We start from the raw sequence: 23634 nt of genomic DNA, 5'->3' as shown, positions 1-23634 counted from the left end.
GATCCTACAATTGCATATGATTGCAGATATATCATATTTTGTTTATGAGAACAATTTTAAATATTATTTTGGAATTGGCTTCTGAAACCCAAATTTCCTACCAATTGTTTTCTATCAAAACTGATGTTAAAATAATAAGTCTTTTCTGTATGAAAAGTTTGACACCATTAGCTCCCAGTAATCACTAAATTGTTTCAAAACCATATTAACCCTCTGAATTATTGGGTTTTTAAAAATTCAGCTGTGTGTATGTAAACCATTATTATACTATGGTATCTGACTCACCAATGTGCATCAGTATATTTGACTGTCCATATCCATCCCACTTTTGCCTACTTGATAACTTTGGTTTACCTGTTCTTTTTTGAGCCATTCAGATTCTATAATATTTGAATTTTCTTTGCCTAATACCATTGGTACCAAGGCACTACTATGTAGCCTCATAGGCATAAATATGTTTTTCTGACAGAACAGGTCACTTTTTAAGTAACATATTCACCTTTATTCTGAGAATGCTTTTTTTAAAAGTCTTTTCTAAAAAGAGATATCATTCTTAATCATAAAATTAAGTATTTTTAAGAAGTGATTTTCTAGATGATTTGTATCCTAACATCTTGCTAGCCAGTTATTTAAAATGTTCTTTAATGATTTAAAAACAGGCAAAAGGATGGGTATAGAGTTTAAGCCCCTCTCTTGGGAAAAGTGGTTATCACAGCATTATGTGAATTAGCCTTCTGGCTGGATTAAGAATGTCATGGGATTATGGCATTGATTCATTTGTGGGTTTTCCCTCTCTTCAGTACCCCCAACCCCCCAGTTAATCTTGATTTTTCATTTACACTTAAATGTAAGGTTGAGTACATTAGTATGGAAATGCCACTTTACCACTCCATTTTAAGTAATTGTCTAATCTCACAAAAAGATTTATAAAAGTCAAACCAGAGACCTAATGATTCCATGTAATTATTTAGTATTGATTTAACCATAATGAGACTATTTCATAATCAGTTGAATCTTTGTTTAAGCATCTGAACCAAGCCCATTCAAATTATATAAAATGTTCTGAAATTGTAATGTGAGCTTTGACATATACCCACTATCCTCGGCAATGACTGTGGATAGACTTGGGCAAAGAGGCTTTTAAATGGGCCATTTCTCATTATATGCAAAATTTCACTTAGATGTGACTGTTGACTATAGATCTGAGTCAATATCAAATTATAAGCACATGTGAAATCTTTCATTAAGTCTTCCTTTATGGTTAGTGAGCCAGCTTTAATACATGAGATCAGATAGCCACAGTGAAACAGATTATGAGCTGTATTCTTTCATGCTCACTTCTTTCTTTCCAGACCGTTTTCAGTAGAAAAAGTAGCACATTGGAGACTTTAGTATAAATGTTTACACATGATGGTATAATTACATAACATGAAACTTCTTACATTATTTTGAAGTGAGCATTTTTAGATTTTGAAATAGGAGTGCAAAGTAATGTTATCATTGCTTCTTTTAACACTTAAAATATGGTTCCATTTAAAAAATAAAAATAAAAAATACTTCACCACTTCAAAAACTATGTCTCCACTTGTTTTTGGAAAATTAGGCTTAATGTCACCATTTGTAAAAATTAGAGTTATATATTTAGCCCCCTACAATTTAAAATAGGTTACTTATCTGATGTAATTTTTGATGACTTGTAGATATTATACTTCACATTCTTTATATGGCAGCTGCTGACACTTGCACTGTCCATAACCATTAATGATGATGAAGGGTCCTTCATGGGTGGGTTCATATTCATTATATGGTCCTTGATCTGACATATTTGACATATGGAGTCGTGTTTGGGATCGGAGTTGCCTGTGGTTCTGAATCATTGAGCACTGCCTAATTCTTCTCAAAGTAGGAGGGCAGCATTTCCTGGAGATGAACACTATAAAAATAATAAAAAAGAAAGAAAACAATAAAGCCATTGTTCCTGTAATTACCCGCTGAGTGAAGATGGCATTGTCTGGTTCAGGAAAGTGTTCATCGGTAGTAACTGCTATGCCTGCAGTAGTTGGGATTTCTTTGTCTCCCACATGGTAACTTGATGAGCTTATTCTTTTTGTGTATTCAGTGGTTGGATCTTTATAACTTGTAGCCATGGCAGTGACAGTAGTTGATAAATTCCAGCAAAGCTGAAATCCATAAACTGCATCTAGAATATCCTCTCCCTGGGTGTGGTCTGGGCTGTGGCACAGTATTGAATGCTCCCACCGACCTTGGAAACCACTCAACCATGTGGCCAGTGCACATATTTTGGGGCTGCATTCCCACAGATTGCCAGAGAGGCCAACTGTAGTTAAGGATCTGAGAGAATTTAAGATCTTGGAATCCAGGCTGTTTAGCTTGTTGTTATCCATTAGAAGTATTTTAAGATTAGGCATGGTCTCAAACACTGTGAAATCGATGGCTTTGATTTCATTTCCAGTCAAATCAAGCTTTTCTATGGTGCCCCAGGTCCACTCCATCCCACATGTCAAGTTGCTAATTTTGTTCCACTGTAAGAAGAGCGTGTGCAGACTGCTTAGCCGTAGGAAATGAGCAAAATTAATCTTTGTCAGCTGGTTGTGCTCTAGGTGAAGCTCTCTCAGTTTGATTAATCCTGCAAATCCATTGCGAGCCAAACTTCTCAAACGATTTGTGCTCAAATCCAGAAACTCCAAACTACGACAGTCCCAGAAAAGGCGAACAGGGATGGTCCGCAGGGAATTGGAACGCAAATGTAAGGTTTGCAGCTTCCGAAGGCCATAGAACAGTTCTGGATGCAGAGATGATAACTGATTAAAAGACAGGTCCAAATTTTGCAGGTTAAGCAGTTGGCTAAAAGTTGTGTTTGGCAAGTAAGATATTTTGTTGGAACTTAGGATTAATTCCTTAAGTTTATACAGTCCTTGAAAAGAATCTTCTTTAACTGTTGAAATTTGATTATGGTCTAAGTGGAGCCAAGTAAGTTGACTGAAGCTTGCAAATTGATCCCTTTCAAGTTCAGAAATGTGATTGTGCCTCAGTGACAAACCTAGAGAGCCCTTGTCAGTGTTGTTTGGCACTGAGTGAAACCCCTGAGAGTCACAGTAAAAGAGCAGCTTCTCGCAGCGGCATTTTGGTGGACAAGCCATGCCCAAGGCAGGCAGCATTTTTAAAACCACACTCATTGCATATAGCGCTGCCAGCATAGGAGCCCCTAATGGCCACTTGAAATGTAAGCCTGCAGAATATAATTTAAGGAAACAACAAGATAGGATATTTTTCATCAGATCATATGGACCAGAAAAGATAAGCACAACATCATGGTGAAAGCACATAACTTATTGTTCATGCATTGCAGAAAAGCTAATCCTCATAGACTAAAACGAAACTTATCCTTTTAAAAAAAAGATGGCTAAGGTAGTCCCTCTAAATTCAGCATTGCTCTTTGAAAATAGCAAATCCAAAAATATATTCCAATGGTTTCATTTTTTAAATTTTAACTCACTGGCTTTTTTAAAAAAGGATGTTCACTGCTTAAGATTTATAAATGCATAAACTTACCCATTCTTTTGAGCACATTGGAGGTTGCATTCAGTCGTAGACTCAAAGCAGTAAGTCTGAAAAAGGCTCGAACGTTCAGTAGCCTTTGAATAATTTACTCTTTTTCAGTATCCTAGGATATCAGGGTAAGATTGAATCCACTAGGCTTTATTTTTTTCTTCCTTAGGATATTCCTTTTGAATTCATTGGCTTGATTTTCTGTGACAATGCTGTAAATCTTGAATCTGTACTGAATATAAGTTTTATTTTTCTCCTCTTGTGTCTGTTCAGCTGTTTAATTGAAGCTTTGGTCTTCCTTTTGCACAGCTGTTAGTTCTCTTAGTCTTAACTTGTTGATGGCAGATGGGTAGCTTATTGCAGCGAGAAGCTCCTGTAGTAGCATGAGTGCATTTACTGAAAAGCTTTTCCGAGAAACGGTACAAGAATGGATTTGCTTATGTGCTGCGACCACACAGAACTGTATATAGGCTGACGTCACATGGTGACGTCTCTTTTGTTTGGGTTTTCCAGAAGCTTTACTGTTATAAAGCATTGTGCTGCATATTGTGATCATGCAAGATCACTAATAGTTTGGTTTTTTGGGGTTTTTTTTTTGTTTGTTTGTTTTGTTTTTAGAAAGAATGGATTGGGGGGTGGGGGATGATGGTGGTGAGAAATCGTCCCAATAGAAAAATATGCTGGGTTCCTTTAGTATAGGAAATAGGAATGAGCCCTATGATAAAGACAGCATTCATAAAGGCCACATAGCTATTAGCTGGAATAACAAAGTGATGATTTTTAATGCTTGCTAAAATCAGAATTGGATAGCATCTTCTGCATAAAAAGATAGCTTTAATGGGAATGAGCCTGCATAATTTGTGTAGTAACAGGGAGGATTTCAGACTTTTCAAGGTGGTAGCTGCTATTTTATTCTTTTGATTCTTAGTCTGCTGTCATACTTTAAAATGAAAAATATAAAAAATAATTTGTCTTATTCGCTATTGTTAACAAGTTAAATGGGCAAGGTTTTCTTAAAAATCCTTATCCAGAAATAAAGGATAGCAAAAGCAATTTGCTAAAAATGAAACATTTGATTACTTTGATACTTGAAATTTAGGAAATAACTTTTCCTTTAGCAAAGTTGATTTTCTTGCTTCCCCCTCCATCCTTTCTAACAATAACATTCTGAGCTTTAATGAAAAATACTGCTAAATTTATCCTTTATTTGGTGTGGTGGTAGGAGGAAAAGGGTGGGTTGACTTAGTAGTTTTAATACCACAGACCCTCACATCTTTAGATCAGAACAGAACTGGTTTAGGACAAATAATAGGACTTGGCATAGTTTTATCTTAGTCATTTGTATTTACCCTAGAACCTTACAAATTACTTAAATTAGTGATCTCAACTTGATGGGGGATGGGGTAGGGTAGGGTATAGCACTGGAATAATAGGGCATTTGCACATTTAATAGCTCCAACTGGCAGAATTCTACAGATGGAAGAGCTTACAGAACTGTCTTTGTGCTTAATACTGGCTGTTGTTGGAATCTCTAATGGACATAAAGGGGAACCCACATTTAGAGAGAATTTTTTTTAAATGTGGCTGCTTTTTCTTAGTGTCAGTTATTGGCTTGTCCATTCATTTCTCTCTATTGAATAATGGTAATTCTGTATATTTATACAACACTTTAAAGGGTCCCCCCCCCCCCCCAACTTGGTGAGGTGATCAGGTATTATCCCCATTTTAGAGATAAGGAAGCTGAGGCTCAGAAAAGTTAAATAATGCGATTGCTTCAGATGATAGGTTGATTGATTTGAGAACGCTTTTTTTCCCTTACATACTACATTCACTGAATGGTATCTTTTCATCAACTAGACCTTAATTTTTTAAAAAGAATATACAAATATATACATATACTATTTTGAGAACAAACTTATTCCTCCTTTCTTACCTACTCCATACTTCCATTATTTTTCAAAAATGGATTAACAGTCTTAAATCATATAACACTGAGCAAATCTCTTGGGCCTCTATTTCTTATCTGTAAAGTGAAGGATTGGACCTGGTGATTTCTGTAATTCTATGATCATAGGCAAAGATAGTGATGAATGTTTTTCTCAGTACTGTTAATACAAAATCTACTTTTTTCCCTTTTTTTGTATTTTATTTTTTAATCTTATTTTTCTTTGCTGTCTTTTGTTTTTATATCACCTTTATTTCTTATTATAATCCTCCATGCTTCCCTACTCAGCAAAACCAAACTTTATAACAGATTAAACAGAAAAAGTTCACCGTATCCAGCTAGAATATCTCAAGGTATGTTCTATACCATAGCCCCACACATCTACAAAGGGAGCTACATTTTTTTAGGAGTTACACTTGGTAATTATAATTAATGGTCAGTTTCTTTTTCTTTCCCACATTGTTGTAGGCATTTTTAATATTCTTCCTTGTTTCTGTCTGTATTATTTCATATTAATCTTCCTGTGCTTCTCTCAATTCTTGATATTTATAATTTCCTATGATATAGTTATACTCCATTATTTATCCATGTACCAGAATTTGTTTATAGCTATTCTCCAATTGATAAGTATCTACTGTTTTCTTGTTTTTGCTATCATAAGAATGTTTTTATAACTGTTTCAACCCACTTTTTAATAAGATGGCATTTGATAAATATTCTTTGTAGAAATTGTATCTACGAGTCCTTTCTCCATAGAGACTTCCATAGAACCTTCTATCCAAAAATCTTAGAGGTCATGTTAGATTTTACTTGGCTTTCCTCTTCATTCTCTAGAATTGAGCAATTCTTCTCCCCTTCTGGATGTAGATACTGAACAATAACTCTAGCCCAATTATCAATAATATGGAATTAGGTTTTGATCAATGATACATGTAAAACCCAGTGGAATTGTGCGTCGGCTAAAGGGGTTTAGGGGGATTTGGGGGAGAGGGAAAGAACATGAAAAGAAACATGTATCTATGAAAGAACATGTATCTATGGGGAAATAATCAAAATTAAAGTTAAAATAAAATAAAATAAAAGTTCTTCTAATTTTGGAAGAAATTTTTCCTGTTTCTCTTGTCAGAAGAGTCTAGTCTTTTCTCTACCTTCTAAAGAATGAAGTTCTCAAGCTTTAAAGCAAGATTTTATCAGTTTTGTTACTTTTTGGTAGAGTGAGCACTCCAATAGCTGTTCAGATAATGGAAGTCTTCTATTACTGCATTATCATCATGCTGCCTATAATTTCCTATCTAATTATTATGGTTTAGGTTCTCTTTTTTTTATACTTTTATAAAACCTTTGCTTCTTTTTCCAATATTCATACAAATGATTGGGGTCAATTTTTTTTTTCCTTTCTGATTTTTGTATTAGGGAAATCTGAGTATATGTAATCTAAATTTTAAAAAAAAAAATCTTTACCATCCATCTTAGAATCAATACTGTGTAATGGTTCCAAGGTAGGAAAGCCATAAGGGCTAAGCAATGAGGGTTAAGTAACTTGCCCGGGTCACATAGCTAGAAAGTGTCTTGAGACCAGAATTGTCTTTATATATCATCTTAATATATCTTATTTTGCCATCACCTTTTTTCTTTTGAATACATATCATGATCCAGTCATGAATTACATTTCATTAAGTCTCATTGATACTTAACTTTTATTTCTTCTGTTAAACTCTTATGTTACTTACTGCATGCCCTTATACTTATATACTTATATATTTTCTTTCTCTCTCTCTCTCTCGCTCTCTCGCTCTCGCTCTCTCGCTCTCTCTCGCTCTCATTTTAACCCTTGACCCAAGATATCCAACACTTTTTTACTAGACTGTTTAATTTTTCAGCTTCTTCTTTCTCTTCAGTGAATAGTAGTTATAAAAATATTCTCTGTGCCTCTCAGATACTCCACTTTTGGTGTAGGACTTCTAAAGAGTAGAGAGATGTATTCTTTAAGGGACCACTTGTAAAAGAAATGATTGTTACTTGACAGTTATAAATCACAATCATAGGGGCAGCTGGGTAGCTCAGTGGATTGAGAGCCATGCTTAGAGACAGGAGACTCTAGGTTGAAATATGACCTTAGACACTTTCTAGCTGTGTGATCTGGGCAAGTCACTTAATCCCCATTGCCTACCCTTTACCATTCTTTCGCCTTAGAACCAATATACAGTGTTGATTTTAAGACAGAAGGTAAGAGTTTTTAAAAAGTAACAATTATAACTCTCTACAAGTTGCTACAAAATTCTCTTGCCCCCTTACTTTGTGGAAACTTAGGGTTGGTTATTTTTATTGGAGGAGAATTTGGTGGTCATCTCCAACTTAGAGCCTTTTGAATTTCAAAGCCAGCTGTGCCACTTAGTTATCCATGGAACCTTGGGCAGGTCACTAAAATTGTTTCTCTTTCCTTACCTATAAAATTAGGAATTGAATGAAATGGTGTATAAAATCCCTTCTAAGTTGATAACTGTGGAATTTTCTCCATTTTTCTTGACTAAACTTGAGGTTTCTGGTGGGCCCTAATGCAAAGAGATGTTTCCCTCATTCATATTCTTTGACAAGCTCTCCTGAAATAAAAACTTTGTTGTTAATGTTGGACTTTGCTGTGGATCCTACCTTAGACACTTAGAAGCTCTTTAGCCTTGAGCAAAACTCTTAACCTCACTGCATCCCAGTTTCCTCAATTGTAAAATGGGGATAATATCATAATGGGATTGTCGTAACAGTTAAATGAAATAATACATAAAGCACTTTGTAAGCCAGAAAACAGTGTTATTTAAATACTAGCTATAATAATATTAATATCAATAATTATTTATTTGTTCACTAGAGTATAGATAAAGTTCTGTGACAAGTCACTATGATATTTTTATATTTAATGATCTGTGGACTGTTACACAGGTGAACTAGCTAATTTTGACAAAAAGCAGTCTAAAGCTCTTCTTTATAACTGGTTAGATGTGCTTCTAATTTTTATATGCTATGAACCTGAAGCATGATTTATGGTTTCAATCCATTTCATTCACATTTGTAGTTTTCCTACAAATTCCGCCAGCATTTCTAGTAGTTAAAGAATGGAATGGGTATTTCTGATTTGTTCCTCCATATCCTGCACCCTTTCAGTACCAGAGGAGAAAAACACACAAATTGCTCTGCTATTCTTGATGTCAAGTTTGTCACCACAGTGGTTTCAAATAAGGCCAGCTTAAAAGCCTATGGTACAGGGGCAGCTAGGTAGCTCAGTGGATTGAGAGTCAGGTCTAGAAACTCGGGAGGTCCTAGGTTCAAATCCGGCCTCAGACACTTCCCAGCTGTGTGACTCTGGGCAAGTCACTTGACCCACCATTGCCCACCCTTACCACTCTTCCACCAAGGAGCCAATACACAGAAGTTAAGGGTTTAAAAAAAACAACCCTATGGTACCTCATCTATTTCTTAGATTCATAGGAGCTGTTTATCACATTGATTGGAGTGCTAATCCAATCAGTGGGATTGCTGAAGCACAATTTGGTGAGTATTTAAGATTCCTGAAAATCTTCATCAAAACTACAATAGCAGAATTAAGTGTTTCAAGAGTTCCTGTTGTATACCACCCAGCATGGCATTCCCTTACTTTGCTGTTGTCCCTACTTCCTTTGTAATGCATAATATTATCATTAGAGAGAGGCAGTTTGGTGTAATACAGAGGTTCTTAACCTTTTTTTCATGAACCCCTTTGCCTGGTCTAAAGCCAGTTAGGATCTATCTCTTCTTGAAATTCTGGTTTTTACGTGTAAAATAAAATATATAGAATTGCCAGTACCAATGAAATGACAACTCTAGTAAAAAGACAAAACAACAACAACAACAACAAAAAAAAAACAGTAAAATACCCACAGATGCATGAGGAATGGGTTAGAAGAAAAAATTCAAAGTGTCCTCTCCTTCATCTGTGTCATAACTCTTCTACTGTTTTCCCTCCTACTGCCAATTTAGATTCCTTTGTTTTGTATCCTTTTTCTTATATTCTCCTTCAAGTACTTCTACTGCTCCTTTCAATTGTTTTGTTAAAATTTATTTATTATTTTAATAGAAATAATATTTTGTATTAAGGTTTTATTCAGTATCTTTCATATTGTGTTCATATTTGTTGAGACATGTAGATGTACAAAAGCTTGATCTACTCAGTAAATCTAGAATCTCTTGTCCATATGTTTGGAGAGTAAATTGTTTTAAAACCTGGAAGGGTGTGATGTTCTTACTGTCTCTTATCCTTCTTTTAACTTCTTCCCTTTTGGCCCACTTCTTTTGTATTGGAATAAATTGAAACTATGTTAAAAGTGTATTGTCATAGAGCTATTGAAAATAATTTTTGTAGGTAGAACAACTGCTCAGAAAATTAGAAATTTAGTAAAGCACAATTATTTTTTCATGTATCCAAGTATGTGATCCATCAGCATCACATTATGCAAAGCAAATTTCCTTGCCTCTTGTTTTATTTCAGAAGATAGGAATTTGGATAACCTTATTTCAGTTTCATATCAAAAGCTTCTTATTTTGAGCACAGTTGTATTGACACCTGTTTCTTCTCCTATTAATGGGAGATATTAGTAGATGATCTCTAAGGCCCTTTCTAGATCTTTATTCATGAATTATGAATTGCTGATTTCCATCCTCTTCTGAGAATAATAGTTCTCATTCTTGAGTTTTTTTGTGGGGAGGGTATAGACAAGTGGAGAGGAACTCAACTCTTCTAATATGAAACTATGGCTTAGAATGGTAACACTTTGAAATGAAAATAATATGACGTTATGGATACATTTATTCTAGAATGTTTTCTTTTGAGGTGGGAATAGAAAAGTGTGGATGACATAATTATATAATACTGTAAGAGATGGTATTTTCATAAAAAGTTATAAATATTCACTTCATTAGTTTTACTTACTGTAAGTCTAAATCATTACAATGGTACTACTACTTATAAGTAATGAAAAGCTTGCCATATACTTAACCTACCAAATAAATAGTCATCTATACCTGCATCAGAAGTTGCCTCAGGGAATTTTTTCTTAGAGGTCTCCATTATCCCTGCCTTTGTTAGTGTTGGCCCTTAAGCAATCCCCTTGTAATAACTACAGATTCTAGCAGAACTTTTTCCCAAAGAGTTCACTACATGTTAGGGTAGGGAATGATACTGAATCAGAGCCAGGAATTTACAGTGGTCCCCTGAACTGGCAATAAAATCCAATTGTGGTTTTCAGAGACATGCTTAGTTCTCTTCTTTGTTAGACTATGTGTTATTGGGGAAAGATATCATGGCATCGCCATGGCAATATCCAAGATCACCTTTGTCTTACCACATTTTGAAGAAAAGATATGACTCCCTCATTTATTTCATTATCTGATTCAAAAAGTGGGAAGTCACTTATAGAGAAAGATATAGGTTTTATGTTTATAGACCAGTGGTTCCCAAACTTTTTTTGCCTACCACCCCCTTTCCAGAAAAAAAAATATTACTTAGCCCACTGGAAATTAATTTTTTAAAAATTTTAATAATAATTAATAGGAAAGATAAATGCACTTTGGGAATCACTGATATAGACTATCTCTAATCTATCAGATGGGTTGTCTTCTAGTCTTTTTAAAAAGGCCTTAGAAAAGATGAAAATGTTAAAAAATCAAAGCCTCTAGTTCTTCTGTACAGTCAGAGGTGGCTATATGATAAAGGAAATACAAAACATAGAATGTGTGTTCCTCATCGGATTTTTTAGATATGTTTGTATCTACCATTCGGCAGATAGGAAATATTGTTCTATTAATTTCTGTTAATCTGATTTGTTTACTAGATTAAGTGAACAACATTAGGAAAAAATTAATTTTGCCAGATGCTGATATTTGACATGAAATTCACATGAATGAATATGCACAATCACCATTCTATTGTAATGAATTATATAAGATTTGACTTACCTTCCTACCTAGGGAAATGAGAACTCACCATTCTATTATCTCATAACTATGAGTCATAGTCTAGAAAGGAGATATCTTTTTTTTTTTTTTCCAGAAATTGGAGACATTGACCTTATACATTGAACTCCATTGAATCCTAATTAACTTATATTATCATTTACCAAGAGCATAAAAAAGGTGTACTGTGATCTTTGAGTTCATTCATGATGCCAAATTAATTCCTGTGATCAAATCTTTTAGTTTATCCGGTCTACTGATTGCTTCATAATAGCCTCCCTTTGGTTAAGTGAGATAGTCTTTTATTTTTTAAAAAAGAAAAGATCTATTGTCCTTGTTCATGCAGAATGATTTCCAGTCTTGTACCTCCACTTGCCTGTTAGACATCTCAAATTGGATGTGCCATTGATATTTTAAATTCAACATTTCCAAAATGGAATTAATTCTTTTCCTATTTATTACTGTTAAGGGTATTAGCATCCTCCCAGGCACCCAGGCTTACTGTTCCTTTTTCCTTTATTTTCTCTCTCTTTGTTTCTCTCTTTTCCCTTCTTCCCCTTATATGTGGACAGCTGCAAAACCCTTTTGGTTCATTTGCCTGCCTCAAGTCTCTCCCCACTTCATTCCATTTTTCAGTTATCAAATTAATCTCCTGAAAACACATCTAATCACAGCATCTCTCCATTCAAAACATTCAAATCACTCCCTGTTAATTCTAAAATTAAATACAAAGTCCTCACTTTTCTTCCAACCCCTTCATAACCTGGCCCCTTCCTACCTTCTGTGCTTCTTACACCTGACTCTAGGTACTCTGCATTCTCACTGAATCCATTTCCCTCATTGTTTCTTCGAATTAATACTCAGTTACCTAATTTCAAGAGAGATTTATACCACTCTCCTTCTACATTCTCTGGCTTCCTTCATGTCTCACTTAAAGTTTCATCTTTTACAAGAAACTTTTAAAATTTTGTTATTGAGGGGCAGCTTAAAGGTAGCTCAGTGGATTGAGAGCCAGGCCTAGAGACGGGAGATCCTAGGTTCAAATCTGGCCTCAGACACTTCCCTGCTGTGTGACCCTGGGCAAGTCACTTGACCCCCATTGCCTACCCTTACCACTCTTCCACCTATAAGTCAATACACAGAAGTTAAGGGTTTAAAAAAAATTGTTATTGAAATTTTCTGTTACATCATTATTATTCCAAATATTCCTCCCTCCCAGAGAGCCATTCCTGTTCAATAAGGTAAAAAAAATCAGTACAAGTAATTAACACATTGAAAAAACTGAAAATATGTGCCATGTGTAACGTTCATAGACCTCCTAACTCCATGAAAGGGGTATGTGAAGTCACAGCAAAATCAGAAGAAATAAGAAAAAAATAATCAGAACATAATGTGGACAGTTATATACTTAAACAATAACAGAATACCTTAAAAATATTAAAGAACCTAATCTAAAAAAAAATGAAATAGCTCTAGCTATAAAAAAGGAAGGGGAAAACCCAGTGGAATTGTGCAGCAGCTATGGGGTATGGGGGGGTTTGTGGGGAAGGGAAGAAATGAATCATGTAACTGTGGGAAAATATTCAAAATAAAAATTTTAAAGGGGGGGAGGTTGGTCCTGACAGTTTCACAGGAGAATTCTACTGAACTTTTAAAAAACAGTACCTATTCTTTACAAAATTATTCTTGAAAATTGAGAAACAGCATGACCTTGGGTGAGCCATTTAAATCCAGTTGCCTACCCCTTATTTCTCTTCTGCCTTTGAATCCAATACTTGTTATCAATTTTTAGGACGTATAAGGTAGAGGCTTTTTTAAAAATATTTTTGAGAAACAAAGAACCCTATTAGAATCTTTTGTGAGACAAATAACCTTTTCCCCTTTAGTTTGATATTTTGTTTTTTCCAATTATAAAAACATTTCAATATTGGTTTTTTGTTTTTAATTTTTGAGTTCCAACTTCTAAATCATCTTTTCTTTCCTCTCTCCTGTCCCCCACCTTTCTTTAAGAAGGTAGGCAATTTGATATTATACTTGGGCTGTCATACAAAACTTATTTTTGAATTAGTTATGATATGAAAGAAAACACAACCACCACCACCACCACCACCACCACCACCACCCCCCCCCCCCCCAACAAAAAGTTTTTTTAAAAAAAGACTACTGAGGTGGATAGCATTTTTTCATCATAAGTCCTTCAGAATTGCCTTTGGATGGTTGTAGTGCTGAGAATAGCTAAGTCGGTTACTGCACTATGCTCCATTTGTTGTATGTTGGTGTGACAGACCTTTCCTGCCCCTTCTAGTTTGTTTTGTCTTGGAAAATTGTTTCACCTCATTCTTTAGTGGATTCTACAGCTCCAGAATTTGTTTTGAAGCATTATTTTACACTTGTTTGAGGTGGGCCATTAAGAATCAATACTGTATATTTTTAAGGCAGAAGAGTAGTAAGGACTAGGCAATGAGGATTAAGTGACTTGTCCAGAGTCACACAGCTAGGAAGTGTCTGAGACCAGATTTGAATGTTGATCACCTATCTTTGGACCTGACTTTATATCCACTGAATGGCAGAGCTACCCCCAAATATAGTCTTAATACCTAAATCAAGAACTATAGGCCAATATCATTAATGAACATGGACTTATAAAGTTTAAACAAAATCCTATTAAACAGCCTATAGTAGTTTATCCAAGAAGTCATTCAGTATGTTCCAGTGGAATTTATACCAAGGGTATATAAACATGGTTCAATGTTATAACAGTAATCAACATAATGACTCATTACAAACGAAAATATCCAAAACCATGGGATCATCTCAAAAGATGGAAGAAAAAACCCTTGGCAAAAGTAGTTCATTTATATTATTATGGAAGACTAGGAACATCAATATTGTTGGGGGAACCGTCGAATGGTATATTTGACCACTTGGGAAAGCAATTAGTAATTAGATAATTAAAGTAACCAAAATGTCCATACTCTTTGAACCAGAGACTCTATTAACTGATTAATTGTCTGACAATGATCTATTTTTCTAGGAAATAGGTAAATTCTAAAGATAATTAAATATTTTTTTAAACCACTTTAGAATTATGGCTATATTTGTACCAGTACCTTAATGAGATAATTTTGTAATTTTTCTTTCAGCTAAGAATATAAAATTTTGCTACCCCATGAACACATAGGATGAAATTTTTTGTGCTGCTTATGTACAAATCCCTGGATGCTCAGGAATGTATATTGTCTTTTTTAGGGCTCTGATTTACCATTATTAATCAGTAATTTTCCCTTTCCATGTAAAACACCTGGAATTCAGAGGCAAGGTGGTGTAAAAGAAGGAACACAATCCTTGAATAAAAATCCCATTCTTAGCTGTATGTCCTTTGGCAAGTCACTTAACTTCCTCTGAACTTTGTTTTCCTTATCTGTAAACTGAACAGGTTAGACTAGATGGCTATAGAGCTCTAACTTTTTTGATCCTGTAACCTACCTTCTCAATTCAACCATTTCAAATCATATTGAAATGTATTTCTTCAACAATTAACCTGAGTAATTAATATATATGCATTAACTCAAAATGTAATTAAATAATTTTGTTTCACTTTGCACTTGTTCTTTAAATATGAAGGAGGAAAATGAAAAATAAACTAAATGGAATTTGTCATAAAAGAAAAATTCCAAGTTATGTTGAAGTGTCGGTACAAATTTATCACCATTTCTTGTGCTTTGTGTATAAAATATTCAGTATGAAATCTATAGCACTTAGCATGAAAACTAATTTTCAGGTAAGATCCTCAAACCATAAGGAAAATAAACTTACTTTCACTTTGGTTTCCTTACTATGGCAAGAAGATAGAATAATATGTCTTGGTAACATTTTTGGTGCTTTGGGGTATAACGAAAAGCATTTTCTTAGCCAGAAAATTCAGTTGCTTGATGATCACCATTTTTTGTGTATATTTCTGAATTATAGTGGAGTTTGAATTTTTCTTCCTACTCCCTATATTGTGGTACTTTCATATTTGGGATAGTATTATAATCCTTTGACTTTGTGGTGTTGCTTTCAGTATTTAAGAATAGTGAATGATTGTTAATTATTAAGTGAAGATGCTGATGCATATACTTCTCGTGCATTTTCTTGAGCCCTTTGATATTAGTAATGTGTAAGTTAGCAGATAGATAGATAGATAGATAGATAGATAGATAGATAGATAGATAGATAGATAGATAGATAGATAGATAGATAGAGTTAGAATGCAGCCATCCCATCACCTGGATACTTTATAACTTGGGGAAACATGTAACTTAATCAGAATGTGTGTTATTGTAACCTATATGCAACATATAATTGGGCACAAACCCTTCCATCTTAGAATCAAAAATAAGTATTGGTTCCAAGGTAGAAGAGTAGTAAGGGCGGGCAGTGGAGGGTTAAGTGACTTGCCCAGGATCACACAGCTAGGAAGTATCTTGAGGTCAATATGAACTCCAAATCTCCTTTAGAAATAGTCTCTTAATAGAGAAATTCATATCATGAAATGTCTTTCTGGGAAATACGGAACATTTGATTTGTAAGACTATAGCATCTTTATTCAGCATTGGTATTGCAAGATATCTATATCTTTCTCTCTGTTTATGCCAGAAAAATTGTGTCTGTTTAGGCTTTTTGAGGGACAGTGGTCTGTTTATGTTTTTCTGGGTATCAAGTAGTACTTTCTAAATGCCTCTTTCTACAAATATAAAGAGGTTAGGGTAGGAGGAAGAGTGTAAATGTAACACTATTCAATTGTAGTCTATGTTAATATTAAAAGTGGAAAAGACTGATATAAATATAGAAATTAGTATTTTAATTAAAGCCATGCTGATAGAGATAAAATCATTAGACCACGAGCCGGTAAGAATTCAAAACTGCCGCTTCCGTTTTGTTACCTCTCCTCTCTCCCCGAGCCTGCTAGCCAAGAGTAGCTAAAGAGGGCTTACTTTCGATTCTCCTCCCATTTAAACTGTTCTCTGCGTGGTGACGCAGGCATTCCCACACCCAAAGAACTGGAACCGGAAACCCGTTGGACCACGGGAAATGTGGTTTGATAGTTCCCACGTGTCCATAGAAAATATATATATACTTTTAAATGGCATTTCCCAAATTTCAATTAACATCTATTTCTGCATTTGAAATGACCCAAGGATACTTTGGGTAACTGAAATATGATCCAGGGCATTGGAGTCTTTTTCAACATTATAATTTACCAAGTGGTAAATGGTTTACACAATTTCATGATGATATGTAGTACCTTTTTATGTCATTTAATTGTCCTGAAGAAGTGTTTAGAGATGTTTCTAGAGGGTCTTTTTCATACTGAAAGCTACTATTCCCCCCAGAGGTCATTTATGCTGCAGGGCCACTTTTTTCTTTTTAAAGGTTTTTGCTTTCTTTCAAGGATTACACTGCTCTTTAAATTACTCCTTCCATATGATATTTTCTCTGCTCAAGTCCTAAATTAGTAAAAAAAAAAAAGGTACTTATTAAGAGCAATTCCAACAGTATACAACATGTACCAAATAGAGCTATATGTAAGACATTCAGATCAAATAACAAATATTGACCTTAGAGAAAATGAGGCATTTGCTCTTCTACCTCCACCTGCCTTTTTTTAGTGTTAAATATGAGCTCCATACCACCCACCTGTTTTCACTGTAATTGGTGGCAGAGGATGCCTCTAAACTGTCTCTGAAGCACATTCTGACTCTTAAGTACAGCCAATCTTTGTGTAATGGCATAGTACTTAACTCTTTTATATTTATTTTATTTTCTAGTGGCTGATGATGCAGTGTGTTTAATTAGATTTTCCTGTTAAATTAATTAGCATTTGTATTTTCTTCTAATCAACCTTTTCTTTTAACTAAAGCCAGCTCATTTAAATAAATAGTTATCTTCAGGGTTAGATAACTATATATTTTCAACTTTCCTTACTTTGGAAACACATGAATTTTCCATTTGTTGACGTGATAATTCTAAGAATATTTTGACACTTTTCAAAACTCTACATACTCCTGATAAGAGACTATGGACAAAATGCACAAGTGCTAGATAGAAGTCTTATACTCAGGTATAAGTATATAGTATACTTATACTCTGGTAGAACCAATAGGCTTTTAGAGGAATTTGGCACCTATATACACAAGCTAGGATGAATCCAAAACCTAAGTGTCAAGTTCATTGGGGTAAAATAAGATGTTGGGGAGTTGGGAGGACCAAGGGAAGATAAATACTTTCTTCCTTGAAAAATTAGCTTCTTGATTTGGGAAGATTTTATCAGACATTGTAATACAATCACCACCACCCATTTGGCTCTTTAGCTAATTATTTAACCTCTTTGAGTCTCATTTCTTAAACTGTAAAATGAGAGAGCTAGAATAGATGGGCTTGTATGGCTCCTTCCATCTCTAAATCTAGATAGATGGGTTGAGTAGATTGAAGCATTCCAGACTTATGAACAATTACAGGGTTCCTGTATAGGTGGGAGATATGTTCCAAGACCTACCTCAGGTGACTGAATCAGTGAATACAAGAGAACATCTTTCTCCCTACTTCTATTCCTCAGCTCAGCTCTGAGCACCCCCAACCCTCCTCCCCCAAATCTGTTAAACTGTTAAAGTAGAAAGCAGGGGGGAAAAAAAAAGGAAAGGGGCAGTGGGGTAGCTCAGTGGATTGAGAGTCAGGCCTAGAGACAGAGGTCCTAGGTTCAAATCTGGCCTCAGACACTTCCCAGCTGTGTGACCCTGGGCAAGTCACTTGACCCCCATTGCCCACCCTTACCACTCTTCCACCTATGAACCAATACATAGAAGTTAAGGGTTTAAAAAAAAAGTGTAAAGCAGAAGAGACCTTTGACAGATCAGGACCTCTTGACTACAGTTTCAACTGAAGCAAAGTGAAACTGATAAGTGAGTGCCTTACTGTACTTCGGTTTGCCTGGAGCATAGAAAGGAATTAGTATGCAATAAGGTTGTTTTAGACCCAGGTTGAGACTCACCTCCCATTAGTAAATTTTTCCCCTTGAATAGTAGAATATGGGATAGATTTGGTATTAGGAGACTTGGGTTCAAATTCCAACTCATGCACTTAATTCTCACAACTAAAAGAATGGGGGTTTTATCCAGTAAATAGAGGTCCCTTAGTGTGGATCATCATCATCAGTGATGACCCAAACAGTGGTTCTGGCCTATTTTGTAGGCCCAGGGATCAGCCACACCAGTCCTGTGTAAGTTTTAACACAAACTCTGACTGTTGTTTGATGTTATTCAAATAAAAAGTGTTTACTTTATAAGTAGCAGAATGATTAGAGGACCAGGGTAAAAGGAGTTCCCTAAGCTACCAGATACCTGCTTGGTCCCAACACTGTTGGCCTACTCTATTTACTCTGCCTAAACTCTTCTAACTAACTAAAATCTGACTAGCTGGTCCACAAAATGAGAACAAAATTCAGATTTTAAAGGTTTTAGCTAGAAGCCAACAGGCTTAAGCCAAGAGTAGTCTGGGCTCAGAGTATGACAGACAGATCTGTCCAGTCATCTTCTCTCACACACATGAAATCTCCAAGAACTGGGTCCCAGCACTAAAACAAGATCAGGATGATAGTTGCGATCAGGTAAAGAGTCTCTGGATTCCTAGATCTTCCCAGGTAGGTCCCAAGCTCAGCCCAAACCCCCTTAACCGCTCAAAATGGCCACCAGAAGTTCCTTTTCCCCCACTCACAGAGTCCCAAGGCAAAAAAGCCCCCCTTGGGATTCTATGTCTTCCTCCCTCTCATTCAGGAATGTGACCCCAAATGGTTCCAGGTGTGCAGTAGACTGCCTTTGGAAACAATCTCTTCTACAAGGTTCTTGCATGCTTTTTCCCCAAAGTCTTTTGCAAGTTTGCCTTCGTCTATCTTTATTTTTACACAACCTTAAATTAATATTTTGAAAAATGAAGGAATTGGACTAAATGTTCTGTGATAGTCTTATTGTAACCCTCTTATATTTTCTAAAATAATTTCCAAAGTTTTTATGCCATATACCGAATCTAAAGTTTAAAACCAAATTATATACTGTTTTGTATTTACATGTGTCAGTGAAATCAGTAGCTAAATTGTAAAAATCTTTATAAGTTGCAGTGCCATAGCCCATTTCTTTTTTTTCTTTAAATTATTGCAATATAATTAAATAATTAAAATGATGATGATATTTATCTTATTAACCTTTCTGGTCTCTTTTCCATCTGGAGTTTTTTGTTTGTTGTTTGTTTTTCTTGTTTACCAAGTTGCAGTCAGTTAGACTAGTCCCACTTTGAAAGACTTCCTTCATGTTTTTTTCTGAGTTGGCATTGGGTAGATATAGTAAGAAAAAATATATACATTTGTTATCATCCAAGAATTTATATAAAACTCCAGTTTGTATTTTGTTTGAATTAACAAGGAGAATTTTAGCCTCTATTCAGTTCATCCCTCCATACCCTAAAACTCCCCTGAGTAATCACACTGGATTTTTGGAGGCTTAGTATTCTGAATTTAACATTGAACTTGATTTCTTCTTTCCCAGAATAAGCAGTTTGATTCTTATGAAGGAACATGGATTGATGTGCCTTATCTTCAAATTGTGGTGAAAATTTTTGATCATCTTGTCCACATTGGAAATATCCCTCCTTGATCAATTAGAACTTTGAATGCAAATTATTTATTGCAGAATATCCCTCAAGTTACACAATTAGTAACTCAATTTCTCATAAAACAAGTAAACAATAGTAAGTAGACTAACACAATTTAAATTTTAAGTTCAACCCTTTCACAGAAACTCCACCCTCCTTTCTCCGTTTTACTTTTATCTTGCATCCATTTAAGTAGTATATGTTGCAGGGTAGTATATTAAATGAGTTAAAGCCCCAAACTTGGCATTTGGTCTTCATTTTTATAAGTGATGATAGTTCAATTTAAAAAGCAATCTGTCTAATATAATATGAAGGTTTCAGTAAATAACTGCTACAGAATTGCCCCCTCCTGATTAATGAGGCATAAACCTCTATTTCCCATGGTAACACGAAAGACAAATTGATTTTTAGAGTGGTTTGACTAAGACAAGAATTAACAGATTCATGGTGTGTCTTGTTATATGACTGTAATTCATAGGAATGTTGCTGTTAAATACCTAGATTACAGTTTCCTCATTACTTGAGTTTCCTGATACAGATTTTCAGTTGGAAGAAATAAGCTTATTGGAATTGAGGAATAATTCTTTAGAAAGTCATATAATGAAATACATGTGCTTTAAATGATAACTTCTTTAGAAAGCATGGGCATTATCTCTTAATTTCTCTTTAATTCATGTATGTGTGGTTTTTTAAAAAGCACATGGGCGGCCCTTACTAGCCATTAACTTTATGTAGTACATTTTGATAGTTAAGTTTGATGAACAAGTTTCATTGTGCAATTTACACAGCAAAAGTACAGACTTTACGACAATCCTTTGGAAGAGATATACTATGTAAATATTATGCCAGTTTTATAGAAGCAGAAACTTGGACACAAACATACTAAGCTTCGTGGTCACACGAGTATATATGAAATCCAGTTCTCCTTTGAGAGAATAATATTGAAAGCCCTCTTGCTCATGACTACTTTAAAGATTGTCCACAATTAAAAAGATATTAATTAGATGACTAGTGCAGACAAGGTAGTTTAGATAGAAACAACAATGAAATGGTTTTTACCTTCAAGGAGATTATATTCTTGAGTAAGGGGAATGAAATGCTTCACCATTCTGGGGAGTTGAGGCAGGTGCCACTGAAACTTCCTCCATGAGTTAACTCCCTTGTTAAAATGGGAGTCCCTAGAGTGCAGTGTCTTATTTGAATCCTCAACACTTATTAGCACAGTGTTTTGCACATACTGATATATTCTTATGCTAATATAGTTTATAGTTTAATCTTAAAGGCAAAAATGAGCCATTCATGTTTTTAAAAGATCAAAACAAAACAGTTCAAACTTCTTCCCAAGAAATATTATTTTGGCAGCTGTACAGAGTACTAGAATCAGGGAGAAGAGTTAGAAACCTTTCAGGTGAGAGGTGAAGAGTCTCTAGTGGTCATGTGAGTAGAGAAATGAGAATAGATGACCCTGTGGGACCAAAAAGAGCAAATCTAATTTCTCCTTCACCTAACAACCCCCTTCAAATACTGGATGACAGTTATCATGTTCTCCCTGAGTACCTACTGATACATATGACACAGGCAGACCGACATACAAAAACATAGAAATATATTAAACTCAAAAGAGAAATAGGAAGGGACATGTCAAGTACAGGGTATGAGTAGGAGTCTTGAGAAAAAGAGAAATCTTCATAAATATAGCATTCATTGGAAAGAGGAATATGAAAGAAGAATTAAAAGGGGAGGAAAAAAAATAAAACCGGATCAGGGTATTATAATGATGAGAATTGTAACATAGGGGAAACAGGCTGTTTTACTTAAAAGATTGTAAGTATCCAAAGCTTCCTGAAACCAAAAATATACTTCAAGAAAGCACAATTGAAATACCAATACCTCTCCATGAGAGTCTGGAAAGACAAATACTTTGATTCCAATTCTTGACTACCACAAAGTGTTTTCTTCTTTTTGAGGCTTCTACTGTGGGGTTATAAACCTAGTTAATGGAGTCTATGGTCAAGGGATATGGACATTTTGGCCATTTTTAATTGCTTAATTCCAAATTGCTTTCCAGAATGGTTTTAGCAGTTCACAAACCAGGAGTTTTATTCTGCTGCAATTAAACTCAAAATATTTAAAAGATAGAAAGAGGTTGCTAGGAGAATTACATTAATCCAATAGGCAACATAGAAAATGAATCAATATCAGCTCTTATATATACCTAATAACATAGCATCTAAACATTTAAATGAAAAGTCAATCAAATTAGGAGATGGAAATCCCAAAGCTAAAATTTGATATGCCTCTTTCAGATCTAGACAAATCTACCAACAAATGAAATAACAAAAAAGTAGGAAAATTAAAAACGATAGATCTCTTGACGAGTCACAAAAAAGGAACAGAAATAAATTATGTACTTTCAAGCTGTATATTGCAACTTTACAAAAATTGACCATGTATTGGAACATAAAACCTCAGCAAAAATATTAAACAGAAAGACTAAATAATACAATTAAAAATTTATTCCATAAAGAGCCCTTAAAGAAAAAAATTTTAAAACAGTTGGAAAAAAATATTCTAAAGAATTTGTGAATCAAAGAACAAATGGAAAATTTCAACAAAGAAAATGAGTGCGAAATGCTAAAACTTTATGACATATAGGTTAAGCAATTTTGAATGTGTGTGGAGTGAGAAATGAGTGTGTTATTCCCATATATTGGCAATATTAATATCTCCAAAATGTATATACCTAGGACCCCAGAAAGAATTAGTAAAGCTGCTTTCTTCCGGACAGTATCCTTTGCTGGATAGGATTGCCCCACCCCATTCAGAATACTATGGCCTCTAATTACCTTTGGCCTGAGTGAGACAAACTTATAAGCAACAGACAAACAGGCATATGTCTTTGCTACATTATACAAGGTATTTTTGGTGTTTTGGAGCATCTTTTGAGTTTATACTTTGGAAATGTTCAAAACTCTAGTCTAGTGATGTAGGAATGGGTTTTATGGACCAGAAGTTGGGCTAGTAGCCTCTTCCCTGTTCTATAACCCCCCTTCCCCAGTTTAAGCCTTGGCTGCATTGATTTGCATTCTTGGTCCCCCTTCTCTTCCCCACCCCCCCACCCCCCCCATCACCTCTTGCTGATCCTACCTGTGCAATTTGCATTGGGGGGTGCCTGGGAGTCTCTGGAAGCCACTCCCAATTAGCCCTGCATCCAAAATGTTTGTATGTAGATTGGGGCCTGATCCTGACCCTAGACCATTTGTTAGAGGGAGATTGATTTGGAGGATATCTCCTTCAGGACCTGACCCCAAGGTGAATGTGTTAGGATGATGTCATTTAGCCTGAGGGTAGTTTTTGTAAACTGGGGCTTTTTTGTCTTTTTTTTCCTGTCTTTTTTACTTTTGAAGCTTATAACTTTTGGGTTGCATTTCTCTCTATCCCTCCCTCCATAAAGCAAT

General features: G+C 35.0%; 2 protein-coding genes across 2 annotated transcripts in view; one reads left to right on the top strand and one right to left on the bottom strand.

The window, feature by feature from the left end:
- Positions 1–23634, top strand: part of CTNNA1 (catenin alpha 1) — a 170356-nt gene that overhangs the window by 100071 nt on the left and 46651 nt on the right. The gene's annotated exons all lie outside the window — the stretch shown is intronic.
- LRRTM2 (leucine rich repeat transmembrane neuronal 2) lies at positions 1386–4105 on the bottom strand. Its single transcript, XM_044662987.1, has 2 exons — positions 3859–4105; positions 1386–3250 (listed from the first exon to the last, which is right to left on the bottom strand). Exons 1-2 carry the CDS (start codon positions 4103–4105, stop codon positions 1704–1706), a joined length of 1794 nt encoding a protein of 597 aa, XP_044518922.1. The 3' UTR covers positions 1386–1703.

Source organism: Gracilinanus agilis, chromosome 2 (genome assembly GCF_016433145.1).
Source record: "Gracilinanus agilis isolate LMUSP501 chromosome 2, AgileGrace, whole genome shotgun sequence".
Taxonomy (NCBI): Eukaryota; Metazoa; Chordata; class Mammalia; order Didelphimorphia; family Didelphidae; genus Gracilinanus; species Gracilinanus agilis.
Note: the sequence above shows the minus strand (reverse complement) of the source record. Positions and strands in the feature narration are given on the sequence as shown.